The sequence below is a fragment of the Notothenia rossii genome (assembly GCF_949606895.1).
Source record: "Notothenia rossii genome assembly, chromosome: 3".
Classification (NCBI taxonomy): Eukaryota; Metazoa; Chordata; class Actinopteri; order Perciformes; family Nototheniidae; genus Notothenia; species Notothenia rossii.
Genome location: NC_136901.1, coordinates 41831722 through 41849536, shown reverse-complemented (window position 1 = coordinate 41849536; position 17815 = coordinate 41831722). Strand labels below are relative to the sequence as shown.

At 40.6% G+C, this 17815-nt stretch overlaps 2 protein-coding genes across 8 annotated transcripts in view; one reads left to right on the top strand and one right to left on the bottom strand.

The window, feature by feature from the left end:
- LOC307032488 (complement C3-like) overlaps nucleotides 1-17815 on the top strand; it is a 76183-nt gene that overhangs the window by 24552 nt on the left and 33816 nt on the right. For all 4 annotated transcript variants that reach the window (XM_079670467.1, XM_079670468.1, XM_079670469.1 and 1 more), the window contains exons 17-32: nucleotides 50-118; nucleotides 7821-8018; nucleotides 8122-8239; nucleotides 8326-8414; nucleotides 8539-8678; nucleotides 10854-11066; nucleotides 11424-11487; nucleotides 11603-11692; nucleotides 11882-12088; nucleotides 14731-14806; nucleotides 14897-15056; nucleotides 15317-15412; nucleotides 16362-16512; nucleotides 16922-17007; nucleotides 17302-17379; nucleotides 17491-17646. In XM_079670467.1, coding sequence (XP_079526593.1) covers nucleotides 50-118; nucleotides 7821-8018; nucleotides 8122-8239; nucleotides 8326-8414; nucleotides 8539-8678; nucleotides 10854-11066; nucleotides 11424-11487; nucleotides 11603-11692; nucleotides 11882-12088; nucleotides 14731-14806; nucleotides 14897-15056; nucleotides 15317-15412; nucleotides 16362-16512; nucleotides 16922-17007; nucleotides 17302-17379; nucleotides 17491-17646 — 1991 coding nt within the window. The remainder of the gene's footprint in view (nucleotides 1-49; nucleotides 119-7820; nucleotides 8019-8121; nucleotides 8240-8325; nucleotides 8415-8538; nucleotides 8679-10853; nucleotides 11067-11423; nucleotides 11488-11602; nucleotides 11693-11881; nucleotides 12089-14730; nucleotides 14807-14896; nucleotides 15057-15316; nucleotides 15413-16361; nucleotides 16513-16921; nucleotides 17008-17301; nucleotides 17380-17490; nucleotides 17647-17815) is intronic.
- LOC307032489 (FHF complex subunit HOOK-interacting protein 1A-like) overlaps nucleotides 1-17815 on the bottom strand; it is a 100146-nt gene that overhangs the window by 53128 nt on the left and 29203 nt on the right. Inside the window, exon 2 of one of the 4 annotated variants that reach the window (XM_079670479.1) lies at nucleotides 15426-15601. The gene's annotated coding sequence lies outside the window, so the exon portion shown is untranslated. Of the gene's footprint in view, nucleotides 1-15425; nucleotides 16341-17815 lie in introns of those variants that run through there. The other 3 variants (XM_079670471.1, XM_079670474.1, XM_079670472.1) reach the window with 3 other exon arrangements.

The following is a 17815-nucleotide window of genomic DNA, read 5'->3' as shown; positions in this document are numbered from 1 at the left end:
AATATTGTTGAGTTCTGTAAAAGATTTAATCTCTGTTCCTTTTTTTCAGAATTGAAATGTCCGGCACCGAGCAGGAGGAAACGAGAGACTACAATCATGGATGTCAGAACCAGCTTACGTAAGAACCATATCTCTATACAAAGCAATAACCTCATTTCCTGTTATCTTCTGTCTGAAAAGTATTTCTTACAAGTTTATGTTCTCTATCCCTAGGTTCCCATTTAGAGTAAAATACATGTAAAACCAGAGTATGGTTTAGGCTGCGGCTATCTTTTGGTTGTCAAGTAGCTAGTACGCATTTTCCTTTGGTTTGAAATTATCCAATATTGGGTGACCATATGTTTTTATTTTTAACTCTTTGTAAAAGTCTATTTTAAATCCATGTGCCCCTGTTCTAATTACAGTTTTTCTCAATTGCTAAACCCACTATTTAGAATCAAAATTAATTTCTTCAAAACAAGAACATAGCCATCTAAACAGAAACACACTTGCCATAACTCTGAATATCTTTTGCAAAATGCACTTACATGACCAAAACTGAAAATACTGGTCACAAAAAAGAATAAGTAGATCGAAACATAACAAATTGTCCTCTAATGAGACAAATGTGTTTTCATAACTGAAACTCCGGTCACCATAATAACACATTATACCATAACAATATACATTTCTTGCAAAGTGCTCTAAGGCACTCAAAACTAAAAATACCCCTTCTCCAAAAACAAACATTTGTCAGCTCATTAGAAGACTATTTGAACAGTCATTACTAAGTGGCACACTAAATACTGACTACAATCATCAATATACAAACCTCAAGCTATCGATATTGGAAACTGAACGGAAAACTGACAAGTTGGGAGAGAAACAAACTTACATTTAGGAAAAACAGTGTGTTACTGTAACTATGTCATTGTTTTTATTGTCTCATTTTCAGAAGAGCACCGTAACAGAAACAAAAGATGAATAGCAATACACTGGAAAGAAAATAACATGGGTAAATGATGTAAATCAGCAGTAAAGCAGAGAATGAGATCTATAGAGCTTTACTGATCTGCTCTTTGGCGTCTGTCTGGCCACATAGCCTCATCTACGTCACAGCGTATGTCTTCCCTTGCAAGGCAGCGTGGGAAATATCTCCTTGCGTGTCGACACCACCCTTGACAGGATTCCGCCGAGATGTCCCGACAGCCAGCGATCATTGCGTCCAAAAGGGGCATTCTGTCATGAGGATGATGGTCATAAACTTTCCATCTCCAGGCAGAGAAGAACTCCTCAATGGGGTTTAGAAATGGGGAGTATGGAGGGAGGAACTCCATGGCCATGTGTGGATGAGCCTCAAACCATGCCCTCACGTCACGAGAGTGGTGGAATGCCACATTGTCCCATATGACCACGTGAACCGACCTCACTTGATCCCTCTCTTCTGGTGGCACAAGTCGGTCATACAGGACATCCAGGAAGGCAAGGACACGTTGCGTGTTATATGCTCCCATTACAGGGATGTCAGTAAGGACACCTTGTGTCGAGATAGCCGCACACAATGTTATGTTTCCTCCCCTTTGACCTGGAACTGACTGTTGCTCTTTGCCCAATAAGGTTCCTCCCACGTCTCCTCACTTTGGAGAGGTTGAAGCCTGCTTCATCCACATATACAAAAACATGTGGTAATGCATTGTCTTCCAGCTCCATCATTCGCTAAAGAAAATGAAACAAACAGAGGACCGTTTTACATTACTGTAAGCAGTCCGACATACTAAAAATATAGGCAAGCCATCACTGTGATTGGGGTCCTTACCTGTACATACCGGTGCCTTAACTCCTTCACACGGTCAGAGTTGCGTTCAAAAGGAACCTTATAGATCTGTTTCATTCTGAGGTGTTGCCTCTTTAACACCCGGTCAATGGTTGCAACACTTATAGATGGAATGTTACTGAAGACATCCTGGTCTGCAATTATTCTGGCCTGAATCTCCCTTAAGCGGATTTCATTGTTGGCCACAACCATATCAACAATGGCAGACTCTTGTTCTGGAGTAAAGGCCTTTCCTCTGCCACCAGAGCGGGGTGCTCTTTCAGTTCTATCAATACATATTTGAGAATGTTATGTACTGTAATATAAAAACAGTGATCGAAACCTACATAAAAATAGAAATGCATGAAGTGCTGTAAAAAAGGGTTACAGTAGCTTACCTATTTTCGTGCCTGAAGATCCTAATAATGGATGCCACTGTTGATCTCCGTATATTGGGCTGAACCCTTTGGCCAGCCTCACTGAGGGACATGCCATGGTTTATGACGTGGTCCACAATAGTTGGACGGGTGTTGTCCGAAACTACTGTTCGCATTGGTCCCCTTTCAACTCTTCCACCACGCATATGTACAGCCCTCCCTCTTCCTCTCTGAACATCAGCCCTCCCTCTTCCTCTCTGAACATCAGCCCTCCCTCTTCCTCTGTGAACATCAGGGTTCCCTCTTCCTCTCTGAACATCAGCCCTCCCTCTTCCTCTCTGAACATCAGCCCTCCCTCTTCCTCGCTGAACAACAGGGTTCCTTCTTCCTCTCAGAGCTCCTCTACCTACTCGATCAGCCATTTTGTTCACACAAACATCTTACTGAAGTGAGGGAGGTCTTTTATAGGATTCTCACAAATTACAGTTACTATAGGAAAGTCATCGATATCAGCTGTGAGCAATTCATTTACATCGAAGTGAAGTACTCAATTCACCCCAATACAAAAAAAAAACATTTCTCAATGTGCAAAAAGGAAAACACAATCACTGACTGTAAAAATGTATTGCTCTACTATCAAATAAAGCTAATCCTCCCCATATGAACATCTCAAAGAGCTATGCAAGTCATATCAACACTATTATAGCTTTACCTCCTCTTCAGGAGGGAAGGCTCAGGTAGAGTCCCACGAGAAGCCCCCTTTGTAGATGTGGAGAGCAATGGATGGTGGTGAGTAGCTCAGGCTTGAGTCTAGGTCTAGCGCAACAAGTCCTCCAACTCATACGACTAAATATGTTGTTTGTTCAAGCGCTTAATACGTCCTGCTCCCGTTGAATGCAAACGTTACAGATGGTCGTTTATTCTCAAATAACCCTCTCTGGAAAATCCTAAATTGTAGGATAGTTTGGCCATTAAAACGATTTTTGATTAGATTTCTAGCGAGAAGTGTATATTGTACTTTTAGAATCCACGTCCAGTCGATATGTAGGATCTATAGTTTGATAGATATTACGAAGACGATTTGAGGTATGCGGCAGCCTCCATGTAAAGTTACGGGTTGAAAACAGTATTTCCGGTCACAACGTTTTCATAATAAAACCAATGATCAAATTAACATTTAATATTCATTACTAAAGGTACTAGTGGTGCACAATAATTATCGGCCCGATAATTATCGGTCCGATATTAGGAATTATGACGTCATCCCGATAAACCCGATAAAAGTATTAATAGCCCCGATAATATACAATATATTTTTGGGGTAAAAAAAAAGAAAGAAATACTGCGGTGTGGGTGGATTGGGATGAGGGGCGCTTGTTTTTCACTCGGCTCCTCCCGTTTTGCCAGTACTGTGGTATTAGTGGTTTAGGAAGAGGGGAGTTTTTCACAAATCCAGCGCTCCCTAACTCATGCCTGGCTGTGACGTAAATGGTGTGCGGCCGTGAAGCCAGGACAGTAAACAAACATGTCGTCGGTAGTATGGGACTATTTCAAAGTGTCAGAGTTAGATAGTTCGCTTGCTATTTGTATTAACAAATGCAATGCAGAAGTTCCACGAGGAGGGAAAAAGGCAACGAGCTATAATACTTCCAACCTGATTAGTCACCTGAAACATCGCCATCGCTACGATGGTGTGTTAAAAGCGTACGAAGACGCCTGCGCTGCTAAACTAGCGGCGAATCCAAAGCCAGCTGCAAAGGCACCGGGGCTTTTACCTATCGACGAGGCTTTTGAAAAAGGCAAGAACTTTGCCAGAGACGACCCCACCCCCACCTACTAGTCTTTTTTTTACCACCAGGTGTGCAAAAACTACAGGTACATTTAATATATATATATATTATATTATTATCGGTTATCGGTATCGGTCTTGAGAAGCAGGAAGTTATCGGTATCGGTATCGATTTCAAAAAAACAATATCGTGCATCCCTAAAAGGTACAGCCGAATCATCACAGCGCACAAAACCTATTATCGCCGCAGATGGACCAAAAAAGGGAGCGTTTAAAAAAAAAAAATGGGCGGGTCCGCTCAGTGAAACGATAACAACGAAACATGGAGGAACAGAAGTCTGCGTTTAAAGTGTGTGTGTGTGTGTGTGTGTGTGTGTGTGTGTGTGTGTGTGTGTGTGTGTGTGTGTGTGTGTGTGTGTGTGTGTGTGTGTGTGTGTGTGTGTGTGTGTGTGTGTGTGTGTGTGTGTGTGTGTGTGTGTGTGTGTGTGTGTGTGTGTGTGTGTGTGTGTGTGTGTGTGTGTGTGTGTGTGTGTGTGTGTGTGTGTGTGTGTGTGTGTGTGTGGATGCGGCGGAGAGACAGGTCTCAGTTGGTCTGGTTGTTTTCCCAATCCGGTGGTTAAACAAACATAGCTCTAAATCCCTGGCCGAAATGTCCTTAAAATGAAGTCAGAGTTCGACATTTTAATTCATTACCTTTCCAACTCCTCATGACTATTACGGCCCGTCCACACTACAGCTTAAAAAAAAACTTGGAGCTGGACGTGTTTGAAGCTTGGGGATTTTAGTCGAGCACCGCGACCAACAACCAATCACATGAATCTCCCGCCCCCGACATACAAAGCAATAGCAATGTTAAAACGAAGTAAACTGGATATAAACTCTCCAAACAGGCGAAAAACCTACCAGTTTCACCCACTGTCTCTGCCACCTCCCTCCATGATTGGTTCTTCCAGTTTGTATCCCGGTAGGTGAAGAGGGTCTGGTCATACAAAATCGGGTGACTTGCTACGGCGATAATTAGTTTCTCCTCCATCTTTTTTTGAAATATAGAAATGAATGGCGGGATATCTCTCCCAGCTTAGACGCGGTTTGATTGGCTAGGGCTTGAGCTGTCAGATTTTCAGAAACGGGATTTGATTGGCTGGCGCTGGCTACTCCGGCGTCTCCGGCTGCATAAGTTGAACATTGTTCATCTTCTGCAGCCGGAGACGGACCGCTATGCTACCCACAATTCAGTTCGGCGAAAAGCGAGGCAACGTGACTTCACCCCATTCAAAGTGAATGGGCAGACGCGTTGGAAATCGGTTTTGAAGCTGTCGAAGCTGTAGTGTGGACGGGCCGTTACAGGTCTACAGGTTCATGGTACAATGCATAAGCTTCAAATCGAGAGACTGAAACTGTATTTTTCTTTACCATTCTGTTTTAATTTCACAATAAAGTTAATAGTCATATTATGTTTGATATTATTATGTTTTATTAACTACACCACTGGTTTTTTAACCTGCGCCACCTAGTGGTTAAAGCATGTTATTGAATGTTGTTGTTGAATAAGTTTTATTTGATGAAAACATATAAATATTAAGAGTAGCCTACATACAAAATTAAAAATATCAAGAAGATACTGTAGTGATCTCTACAATCAAACAGTTTAGTGCAGGACGTCCAAAGATATTAACAGGAGGATGTGCAAAACAGACCAACTTGGCTTTATTTAAACATTAAAGATTACTTTAAGTTAAGGTCTTCTTTTGAATAAGAAAAACACGTTGGGGTTATCCACAGATGAATATGAAGTCTGACAAAGTACTTAACGTCTAATATATTGCATAGTTTATTTTGGCACTTGACAATCACCTTCGATGAATTTGACTAAGGTGTAACTAAAGTCTGATTTAAGGGTTGTTTATATTTCACATCATTAATCATAATCTGCAAAGTAACTAAAATAAATGTAGTGGAGTGAAAATACCAGGTTAACCTCTGAATTGTAGTGGAGTAGAACAAAGTAGTACATGCTGCTGTAACAAAAACATTTCCCAACTTGGGATCAATAAAGTATATCTTATCTTAAGATGATCGGTGGCTACTGACATATTTGAAAAATGTGCCTCTGAACCTTGACAAGTGCATGTTTCAGGCTTATCAATGAACAACAGGAGGGATCACAGACATAAGACCAGCTGTTAAATAAAGCTCTTCTGATCTTAGGTGTCATGTGGGTATATTAATTCACCCATTTATTGATTATATGTTTTAAATTTGATAACACCACTGTGTTTCATATCCCCTAAACCTCCAGGGTGTACACAGTTTAATACTAGCAACTTCTAATTGTGGGAAATACGAAAACGTCTTATAAAGAGACGTGCCATATAATATTGCGAAACACACAATAGCCAGCATGTGTAGTCCTGGGGGGTGGGGTGGGGGGGGGCTGGACCCAGGGGCTGGACCCGTCCAATTCCAGTTTTGGAAAGTCTGCCGTGGTTCCATTCCATTTCATAGTGCTGTTTGACGCTCGGCGTAACCTTGTCGCACTGCCACTCCAACATCCAATCACAGGGCTTGATGACTAATCACAGGGTTTGTAAAGCAAGGTGGATGTTGAAGTCCCAAATGATAGCTGGGGATGCTGGGTAGTGTAGTGTCTTTGAAAACTGTAGTGTCTAAACTCCTAAAAAACTATTTGTTTCTCTGAATCGAAGTTTAAAAACACAAAAGCATTGTATACAATTTAAACCAATCAATATTGTGTAATTAACAAGGATAAACTGATGTTTTTTAGTGGATGAGTGATGCAGATATCACTGTGTAATCATTTGACAGTGAGGGGAATACATCCGGTTTTATTATGAAAACTTAGACACCGGAAAAACTGTTTTCACCCACGCTAACTTTACATGGAAGCTGCCGCATATACACGTTAGCCTGGCGAGACCTCAGATCATCTTCATAATATCTATCAAACTATAGATCCTACACCTTCTCTGGACGTGGATTCTAAAAGTACAATATACACTTCTCGCTATAAATCTAATCAAAAAGCATTTTAATGGCCAAACTATTCTACTATTTAGGATTTTACAGAGAGGGTTATTTGTGAATAAATGGGAGCATGTTGTTTCTTACACGACCACTAGAGGTGCTACACTTTAAAACGTGGCTATGGGTTGTAATCTAAGATGCTTAAACAATCGACCTATTTGGTCGTTTTTTGTAGGAGGACAGGCTGGTCTAGCGACAGCGGTGGATGAAGGCTTGAAACAGGGAGTACAGACAACAACTGGGAGGGGTCATGCTGTGCTGCCTGCAGCTCAATAGCACAGTTATATGGTGGAGGAGGAGAGCTCGCCTTGACTCAACTGAAGACTTCTTTGAAGTCATCTAGGTTAGCGGGGTAAAGATGAGATAGGAAGGTCAGGGGCCGGCAGGATAGGCAACAAGGAAGCAGTCCGGAATAGTGTTGGAAAGTCCAGCATCAGTAGCATAGGACAATTTGTCAATGAGTTACTGAGCAAAAGAGGCTTATATGCTGGCTTGAATAAGGTGTGAGGTGGAGATGAGTGAAGTTACCGTGGTGCAGATGGCAGGGAGAGAAGCAGACTGTGGCAGTTCAGGCTCTCCACATGTTTGTAGATGGTGTGGTTTCAGATTATTCTTCCATGCCATGCTGGATTGTGAAAGTCAAAAGGGAAAACTATTTTTACTTTAATTTTCATTTAGTTAATAGGTCAATGTGTTCCTTCATACTTGGTATTGTTCCTTAGTCTTAAAAAAAACAAAACAATGTTTTGTTTCAAGTTTACCCTTCCTGCACAAATCTTTATCTCTGTCTCTTCTTCAAAACCCTTTTTTTTTATAGTGAGTAACTATACAGAAAAACTGCAACGGGACTGTTGTTTGGATGGCATGAGGGACACCCTCCTCTCTTACACCTGTGAAAGGCGTGTAGAGTACATTATTGATGGTGAAGCCTGTGCAGAAGCCTTCCTGCACTGCTGCAAGGACATGGAAAACCAGCGAGCTGACAGCAAGGTGGATAGCCTTCAACTGGCTCGCAGTAAGAGACCGGGATAAGGGATGGGCTGAAGCCCTGGGTGATCATTTTTTGCCATAGTAGTAGTAACAAAAAATTCTGAATGAAAATATGTTTGACGCTCTAGGTGAGGAGGATGACAACAGTTACGCTGACAGCAATGAAATTGTTTCTCGCACCAAGTTCCCTGAAAGTTGGCTGTGGTCAGATATCACACTTCCTGCTTGCCCTGGACGAAACCCATGGTAAGTCAACTAACTTCAATAGTGACACCACTAGAATTGAATTCTACACTTACCTCCCAAAGATTTAACACTATTCTTTGTTTCAGTGATACCACATCAGTGATTCAAAATGTTCAACTGCAAGACTCGATCACCACCTGGCAGTTTACTGGCATTAGTTTGTCAACTACTCACGGTGAGGATTCGGTGACTGAAAGCTGTTTCGTTTAGGAATCTAAACTTGAACTTTTTTTATCCCTTAAATCTTCTCTCTCTCTTTCTCTTTGTAATCCCTTTTTATTGTCCCTCTCATCTTAAAGGAATCTGTGTTGGTGATTCGTTAGAGGTGATTGTCCGGAAGGAATTCTTTATTGATCTCAGGCTGCCATACTCTGCTGTCCGGGGAGAGCAGCTGGAAGTTAAGGCAATCCTGCACAACTACAGCCCCGATCCTGCAACTGTAAGTCTGTGTTACATAAGATAGGGATGTAACGATATACCGAATATCGAGGTATTGCGGTAAATAAACGTCCCAATACCGTCGTGAGACTGATAAAATATACCGCGATTTAAAAAAATGTTATATTTTTTTTAAACACTTCTTTTTTTTAAAACCTTTATTTAACCAGATGGTCCCATTGAGATCATAGATCTCTTTTTCAAGGGAGACCTGTCCAACATGGCAGCAAGTAGGTTACAACATGAACATAAAACAAGAGATAACACAAAAGGACATCGTATTTACAGGGCTACATGTACATACCTAGAGACATTGACAAGTACCAACAATATATTTATATCTCGCCCTGTCAATAAGCCTCACCTTCTTTGCAAAAACTGTTTTTAAAGTGGTGAAAAGACAATGCACAGTTTGACCCATTGCTGTCACCCATGGCCAAAGCATATCTCTCCGTCCCACTGAGGTGGCGTTAGACTTTTTCGCTGTCCGTCATTTTGACAGACAGGATCGTGAAATATCCGTCATAATCCCTTATTACCCGTCGGGTCTGAACAGTTGACGAGAGAGCACGCTCGTGAACTGTCAACGGGGGGGGCGGTGTTATGCCGTGTGTGCATGCACCTCGATGGAGCGCGCACAGCGTAAAGCAAAACCTCCCAGACATGTATTGATCTGTACGGCAAAGTACGGTTTGGGAACTATATCATTTCCTTTTGGAGGGCATGCATAACACGGCATAACACCAGAGCCTCGCTGCGGGGAAACGTTGGCGCTGTTCCGAGTTTGTTCTAATCTGTCAAAATGACAGACTGCTTTCAGATTTTTCCGTCATTGTTAAATAAAATATTCGGTTAACGCGACCACTGCTGTCCCAGCAACATCAGTACCAAGCGAGAGAGTTTTTTCCAGAGCAGGGGATATTGTAAACTCCCAAACATCCCAGCTTATAAATACCTGGAAATGTGGACATTCTCATATTCCTAAAAACCTGTCTGATGATGCTGAGTGAGTGACTAGTGAGTTTGAGTTGAGTTACTTGAAAAACTAAAGTGAAACTTGATTTATTGTATTGCAGGGTCTGATTATTAGCTTGTTTATTTGTGAGATGCAGTGGCACAAAGAAAATGCCTACTTTGTTTGGTAGTACTAGTAGGTACAAAAACACTGGTTTTCTTGTTCCAGTCTGTTACTTCACTTTGTTTTTGACACTTTAAAATACTGCTATCCTACTAAAATGCTGTACAAATCAGATGTATTATGTAATAAAGAAAAAATCTATGAATAAAAAACTTTTTTATTGAAAAAAAAATTTATATATATATTTTTCCCTTTATTATTCAATATCGCGATAAATACCGTACCTTGGACTTGTTATCGCGATATTATCGTACCGTGAGTTTTTGGTATCGTTACATCCCAAGTATAAGAGGCAAGAGAACATTTTAGACTAAAGCGCAAAATCAACAGTAAATATTCAACTGACTTACTGTATCACAAAAGAGAAAAAAAGAAAAGCGAATAACCTTCCTACTCTCGACTTTTCATACCTGCTCACATAGTGGTTTGCGACTATCGTTTTTCCAACCCAGTTTAGATTTAATATATGGGCCTACCTGCGTGATAAAAAGCATGACGTAGCTCTGAATAAATGCGTGGATGTAAAAATAGAATGTCGCGGTCCCCATCCAAACAACGCTCTAGTAATACCATGTCTACTCGTGACTCGTGAAAACGATAGGGCCGCTTAATCTGATCAATTCAGTGTTTATTAGAACACCAAGAAGTATTCAAAAATAGCTATTTTCATCAATCTGCTTTGAAAAGGACGCTCTATGTAGCGACTGTAGCTATCAATTCCATATTTCATGGGATGAAAATGCCACAGGTGACGCTCTGATGCTACATTAATGCTAGGGGGCACCATGTCTGAACAGGGATGGAAATACAATTGATGCCTCAGCAGCGGGAAACCTTACTGCATTATTAACAGTTTGCCTTTTATTATTAAGATCAGATTGATCCTGTAAAAAACACAGTACATCATGAAATGTTAATTAAAATCAGGAAAGCATTATCGATAGATGACCTAAAATAAAACTAATCCTATTGTATCCTCAATCATAGTCTTTATCTTTGAGCAACTTTACAGCAGTCCATCTTTGTCCTGTTCTCCAGGTGCGGGTTGATCTGATTGAGGTGGATAATGTATGCAGTTCGGCTTCAAAGCGTGGAAAGTATCGCCAGGAGGTCCGAATTGGGGCTCAAACTACCCGATCTGTGCCCTTCATCATCATTCCCATGAAAGAAGGAGAATTCCACATTGAGGTCAAAGCTGCTGTTAAAGATTCATCGCTTAATGATGGAATTAGGAAGATGCTGCGGGTGGTGGTAAGAAAAAGACTCCATGTCGTGTTTTTTTTATTACACCATGTGGAATTGTTCTCTTATTGCACTAAAATGTTCAAGCTGACATAAAAAAGTACTCATCCGAGGTCTGTAACATTATGGATGTAATATTCTTGTCACTACTTTTAGTTTCAAGCAACAACCCGTTTAGAAATACTTTAAAAACCTCAGTTTGAATACAATTGGTTTCATAATGAAATGCATCTTATTGATATATAAATACCTTATTTAAATTTGGACCATACTTGACTTTGTTAAACAACAGCAAACAAAGATTACTCAAAAAGTGATGCAAATAATTGTAATTTCTAATGTTTGTCCTAACTGTTGTTTTTCTAGCCTGAAGGTGTTCTAGTAAAAGATCCTAAGATTGTAATTCTAGACCCCACTAATAAAGGTGTAGGTGAGTTGCCTTGATGAATGACATAGCTGCCTTTTACAGTATAGTAGTTTATCAACGTTATGTTTTTATCTTTTGCTAATTGATGCTGCAACTTGCCCACTGTTTCTCCCTTTAGATGGTGAACAAGTAGTAATTACCAACAGTGGAATTGCCAAAAAAGATTTGGTTCCAAACACACCAACAAGCACACAGATCTCTGTGACAGGTGGGACATGATGCCATGTCGGTGCATGTACGATTGAAACGATTTATACAATTGGTATAAATTGTTATTGTTCTTATTGGAAATATCTACCTCACTGGTCACTGGGGCACTTTGTTGTTTACTTAGTGGTTTCTTCTTGTTGATTTATAACGTGTTGTGTTTCTTTTCTGTCTGTCTGGGTTCATTCAGGGAGAGAACAAGTTTCTGCCCTCGTGGAGAACGCTGTTAGCGGGAACTCTATGGGTACTCTAATCAAACAGCCCTGGGGCTGTGGAGAGCAGAACATGATTGGCATGACCCTACCTCTCATTGCAGCCACATATTTGGACAAAACCAACCAGTGGGAAACTGTGGGCTTTCAGAAACGTAATGAAGCCCTCCAACACATCAAGACTGGTAGGCTCACCAGTGCATGACATTAAGGATTTTGGGAGATGGCCTTGTGGGCCATCTAAGCTAATTTACAGATGGCCCTGAGCCCAATAGAGATTGCCCTGAAAAATGCGTGCGGACGAAATGCCACAAAGGGTTTGGGGGGCCTCCCCCTAGAACATTTAGATTTTTGCAGGTCTTACTGTAGATGCTGTCTGGTGCATTCTATAAACTGAATTATAAGATGAACCAGCACAATATTATATTGTACAATTTCAATTTTATTCTTCATTTCACTTGTTTGTTTGTTCTTGCTTGTATTTGCTCGCTTGTATGCCCTGCATAGCTATAAGAAATACTTAAGTTGTTGGTCAAGACACTTTCCATCGGATGAAGGCAAATGCCTTCATCCGATGGAAAAAAGTAGAAAACATTACATTCAGTTGTAACTGCCAAAACAAACATTATTTACACTATTATGGCCCCTGTTGAAAAATTTTTGTAATGTTATCTACTGTAAGTTGGTCGAACGAATGCCTCTTCATCCGGAAGCTGACTGAACAGACCCGAGCAACAGTTGAGAGGAGCCGAGCGCATCCGCGAAGCATACAAAATGGCGACGTCAGAGTTGCCGTTGGCCGGCAAATCTAAATCTCTTCGGTCACAATAATTTCCCTTTAGCACAATACCGCTTCAGTTGCGCCACTTATGTGACAGACAAGAAGAGTATGTGACAGACAAGAATAGTAAATTCTAATGTCTAACACTTAATGTGGAGAAAGAGATGTCCTGTATGGGTTGATTGTGCGTTGATCTGTTGGTAATGCCTCGGGGTTCCGGTGGGCATGTAAACAAATGCATAATGCTGTGCTATACTTTGTGGCCTCACCCAGTTGCATAGCAACACTTATTGTTTAGGTGTCTTTTAATAAGCAGGTAGTCATATCATTAGCTAGAACTAGCTAGAACTGATCAATATGGACAGGAACGCGAGTGAAGTCTAATCTTAGGGGAGAGAGAGATCAGCTGCTGCTGACGAGTCGACACGCAGCACTGCATGATCACATGCAGCGGTGAGCGGACAAAACACACACTTCAGGTTAGAATATCACACGTAGCTATTTTAATTACCTCTCAAACTACCTAAACTAGTTATAGATATGTTTAGTTTTACTGTCGGGTCACTCATTACTGGATCCGCGAGCTGCTGGCATAATAGATTGCCCGATCGGGCAACCAGCAGGTGAGGCTTCATTGCCCGAGCTAAATACTAGATGGCCCCGGGCCATCGGGGAAGCCCTTAATGTCGAGCCCTGCTCACTGATGTATTTTTAGTACAGATAGCAGAATCGTATTAATGCCACTGTGAGTGTGATTTTAAATTGTCTGACATTGTAGAAGAGGTTTGAAAAAGAAAATCAATCTAATGACTGAAAAAGATTCAGGACTCCTGTTAAGCCCGAGAGACCCCTGTACCGGGGCCCTCCAACAACATCTTGCAGGAAACAGTGTCTGAGGGCATGGTCATTTAATAAACTATGAATGTTTTATATCCATGTAACGGAAAGAAACTCATCTAACTGATCATTTAAAAATGTTTTTCAAAAAAAAAACACAATGCTAACGCTGAGCCTCTGAATTAGCAACGAGCGAAAAATGCTAACAAATGACTGCACCGAAATTCACTCACAAAACCTTATTATTTATCTTTGCTGCACATCTCAACCCATCTTTTCACATTGTGAGGGGACACAGAATCGAGGGGTACCCTCATTATCACTCAATTATACAAACTCTCGGAGATAATAACAAGAACACACATCAAAACATATGGAGCTAGGTAGCTAGAAACGCTAACATGGCTCACCTCTGTTGTAGTCTGATCAAAAGTGGTCTTCAATGGCATTAAAATGATAAAAACGATGCTAAAGTTAATCCATAGGTTAATCCAATGTGTCTGTGTCACTTTGAATGATTTCTGTAATTCCATGAGCAATAAATCTGCTTTTCGGTTTTGAGATGTCAGACCTAGAGACAGCTTCACTCTGGTGCAAAACTGCGTGCGCGAAGCCCCCACCTTTTTGTTTTACCATGTGTGTGTGGGGAGATTCCCCTTTGAGATTCCCCCTGGCTCTAACGGTCAGAAAGAGATGTCAATCACCAAAATCGACCAATGGGTTCCAGAGAAACGGTAAAACCCCCATTTCCACCCAGATTTTTTTGCTAAACCTCTCAAAAAATGTGAAATGTCACTTGTTTTGCATCAATCTTGATACATGGTACGTATTATATGTTTTACTTTGGATTACTAAAGCTTTTAGTCTACCTTACCATCATCCAAGGGTATTTTTCACTATAAGTAAAAAATATATTTTGGAAGGACACTATAATTTACAGTGTTTTACTGTGTCCAATCTGAATTTTCTTTAAAATAAAAAGAATCTATATTGATTCTGACTTTTCTACATCCAACTCACAGGTTTATCATTACTTTGAGAAAAAAGATTATTAATGTAACCCTTTAAGGGAAGATATGGTCATTTGTTCTGGGAATGTCATTTTCGAGACCTGAAAAAGAGGCTCAGGGAACTGGCTTCTAATCAATAAGATTAAGTAGAGCAATGAATGGCACTTTTTTAAATGTTTGTGTATTTGTTTGTGTACAGGCTACAACCTACAGCTTACCTACCTGACAAATGATGGGTCTTTTACTGTGTGGCCAGGCCACATAAGTAGCTCCTGGTGAGGCATTCAAACATCCTTGAACTCTCACAATAATGTATGTCACGTATGAATAAATCTAAACTATTACACCTTCTTCTCTCCTCTAAGGTTGACGGCCTATGTTGCCAAGGTGTTTGCCATGGCACACAATCTGGTGGCAGTGCAAACATCACACATCTGTGAGGCCATCACGTTTCTGATTCTCAGAGCACAGCAACCTGATGGCTCATTTGAAGAACTTGGAAAGGTGATCCATGGAGAGATGATGGTGCGTTCACTGGTTTCATAGAAATCTGTTTTTCATCTGTGTGCTACAAAAATAGCAAATAAGTTTGAAAACAATAAAATGTTATCGACCCTTATTCGAAAAATAAGTGTGTGTGTGTGTGTGTGTGTGTGTGTGTGTGTGTGTGTGTGTGTGTGTGTGTGTGTGTGTGTGTGTGTGTGTGTGTGTGTGTGTGTGTGTGTGTGTGTGTGTGTGTGTGTGTGTGTGTGTGTGTGTGTGTGTGTGTGTGTGTGTGTGTCTAGGGTGATGTGCGTGGCGCAGATTCAGATGCCTCCATGACGGCCTTCTGCCTCATTGCTATGCAGGAGTCACGAACGCTATGTAATACCAGTGTTGGTGTGAGTACTTTACCTCCATACAATGTTTTCTCTTTTTCCCTCATCTGTTTCATTTCTTTATTTACCGTCTGTCCAACATGCTCCGGGTCTAAAAAGTGAAGCCAATCCGGATGTGCCTTTAAGCTGCATCTAATATCCAGCAGGGGGCGACTCCACTGGTGGCAGAATCAAGTCAGATTGTGTAGAAGTCTAAGAGAAAATAAACCAACACATTTTCCAGATTAGTTTATGGTCACAATGCTAGATTTTAGTCTTCTTTATTGAAGCATGATGTTCATTTGGTAAATGATGGTCCTATTTAGAGTAAATAGACTATTAATCAGTGTGCTTTATGACGTGGCCACCATGAGATTGAATAGTAGCAACAATTTTTTTATCCGGTTGGGATGTTGTCCATGTTTTAGTGTTAGACTCTCTAATAGTGTGTTTTCAGTTCATGAAAGGAACTTTTTTCCTTTTGGTTGCCTAAAAATGTCTATCCGACAGTTCTCACTAGTGATGGGAATTACGGCTCTCTGAAGGGAGCCAGATCTTATGGCTCCGTTCCTTTCCGAGAGCCGTTCAAAAGAGACGTTCAAAAGTTATGTTTTTACTAGGTTTATCTGCGAAATAATCACCAGGATAATGATTGACTGTATTGCCAGAAATCTACTTTTACTCACAGAGAAATGTATAACTTGCTACATCTCTCAGCCAGCCAAACTACTACTCAAGCAGCATGCGTTATGCCATCATCTATGGCAAATTTGCATTCAGGAAAGCAAGTTCCCGTAAAGGCGAGTGGATTTATGGTAGGCAGTGAACCAACGATAAAAATAACGTCTCTAACCAAGTACGAATCGGTTCCCTTCGTTTGTACCAAAGAGTCGTTCAAAAAAATTGGATCGTTCGCGAACATAACATCACTAGTTCTCACCTTATTCTCTTTCCTCCCTTACTTTTTGTACAGAGTCTACCAGGCAGTATAGAGAAAGCGGTGGCGTATCTGGAAAAGCGTCTGCCCAGCCTCAACAACCCATATGCTGTTGCCATGACATCATATGCCATGGCCAATGAAAACAAAATGAACCGCGAGTTCCTCTACAACTTTGCTTCCCCAGGTGCTGTTAATATTCTGAAACTATTATTTGGAAACACAGTCTATGTTTTGGTGATTAGATTCAAAACGATTTCTCATCCACAACTACTAAGAGCCGGACCAACACATTGGTATTATGGGATGATTTTTGCTCAGCACAGAAATGTCAAATGTTTGAACTAATTTAGAAACAGTCTCTTATGGACATAAATAGTGTTCCAGCCATACGATGTCCTGTAACAAATGTTGTTAACACTTTTTGAATAACAGATATATGGAGATTTGTTAAAATTCTTAAGAGCGAGCACATTTGAATATTTCCTAATGTATTTTATTTATACATTATTTTCTAAGATGAGATATCCTGGATTTATAAGTAAATAGATTGATGTATAGCAAGTAATGGGAAGATATTTATTTGTCGTCATTAGAGTTGAACCACTGGCCGACGCCTAAGCGAGGTATCTACACACTGGAGGCTACGGCTTACGCTCTTCTCGCTCTGGTCAAGGCTGAGGTGAGCATGTCGCATTTATGTGTGTTCCTTTCATGCTACAGACAACATACAATTTAGTCCTTATCCATGCTACTTTAACATAAAGGTTTGTATTCAATTTTCAATGAAATTAGTCTCTCAGTAATGTCACAGCCTTAAAATATAAGTGAAATGCTACCCTTTTAAGTATCCAATATTTTAAGTATTACAATTATTAAGTAACCGATATGATTTTTAAAATATTTTTAATTTGTGTATCATTCCAATGTGCAATGAATGACAGAACATTCAAACATGTTTACTCTGTGAATAAAGGCTTTTGAAGATGCTAGACCTGTTGTGAGATGGTTCAACGAACAGCAGAAAGTTGGCGGAGGCTATGGATCGACTCAGGTAAGAAGAGACTCCTCTCTCCATCTTGATCCGTCCATCCTGTTTTAGATATCATATCATCATATCATTTATTTTGTACTGATTCATTTCCCCCCACCTCCCTCTCTTAAGGCCACCATTATGGTGTACCAGGCTATATCAGAGTACTGGTCCAGTGCTAAAGAACCAGAGTACGATCTGAACGTGGACATTTTGTTGCCGGGCAGTTCAAAGCCTGAGAGTTACAACTTCAACAGGGATAACCACTATGCCACAAGGACATCGAAAGTAAGCACAGACACAAACTGACAAAAAGTGGCTCATTAAGGTGGCATATGTTTGTCTCAACACAGTTTGTTTGAACAGATTGAAATCATGCATGTGTATAGTGTGGGTAGTCTCCTGGAATACAAACACATCTGTAAACTCTGATGCTGGCCTCATCAGTATTCTCATC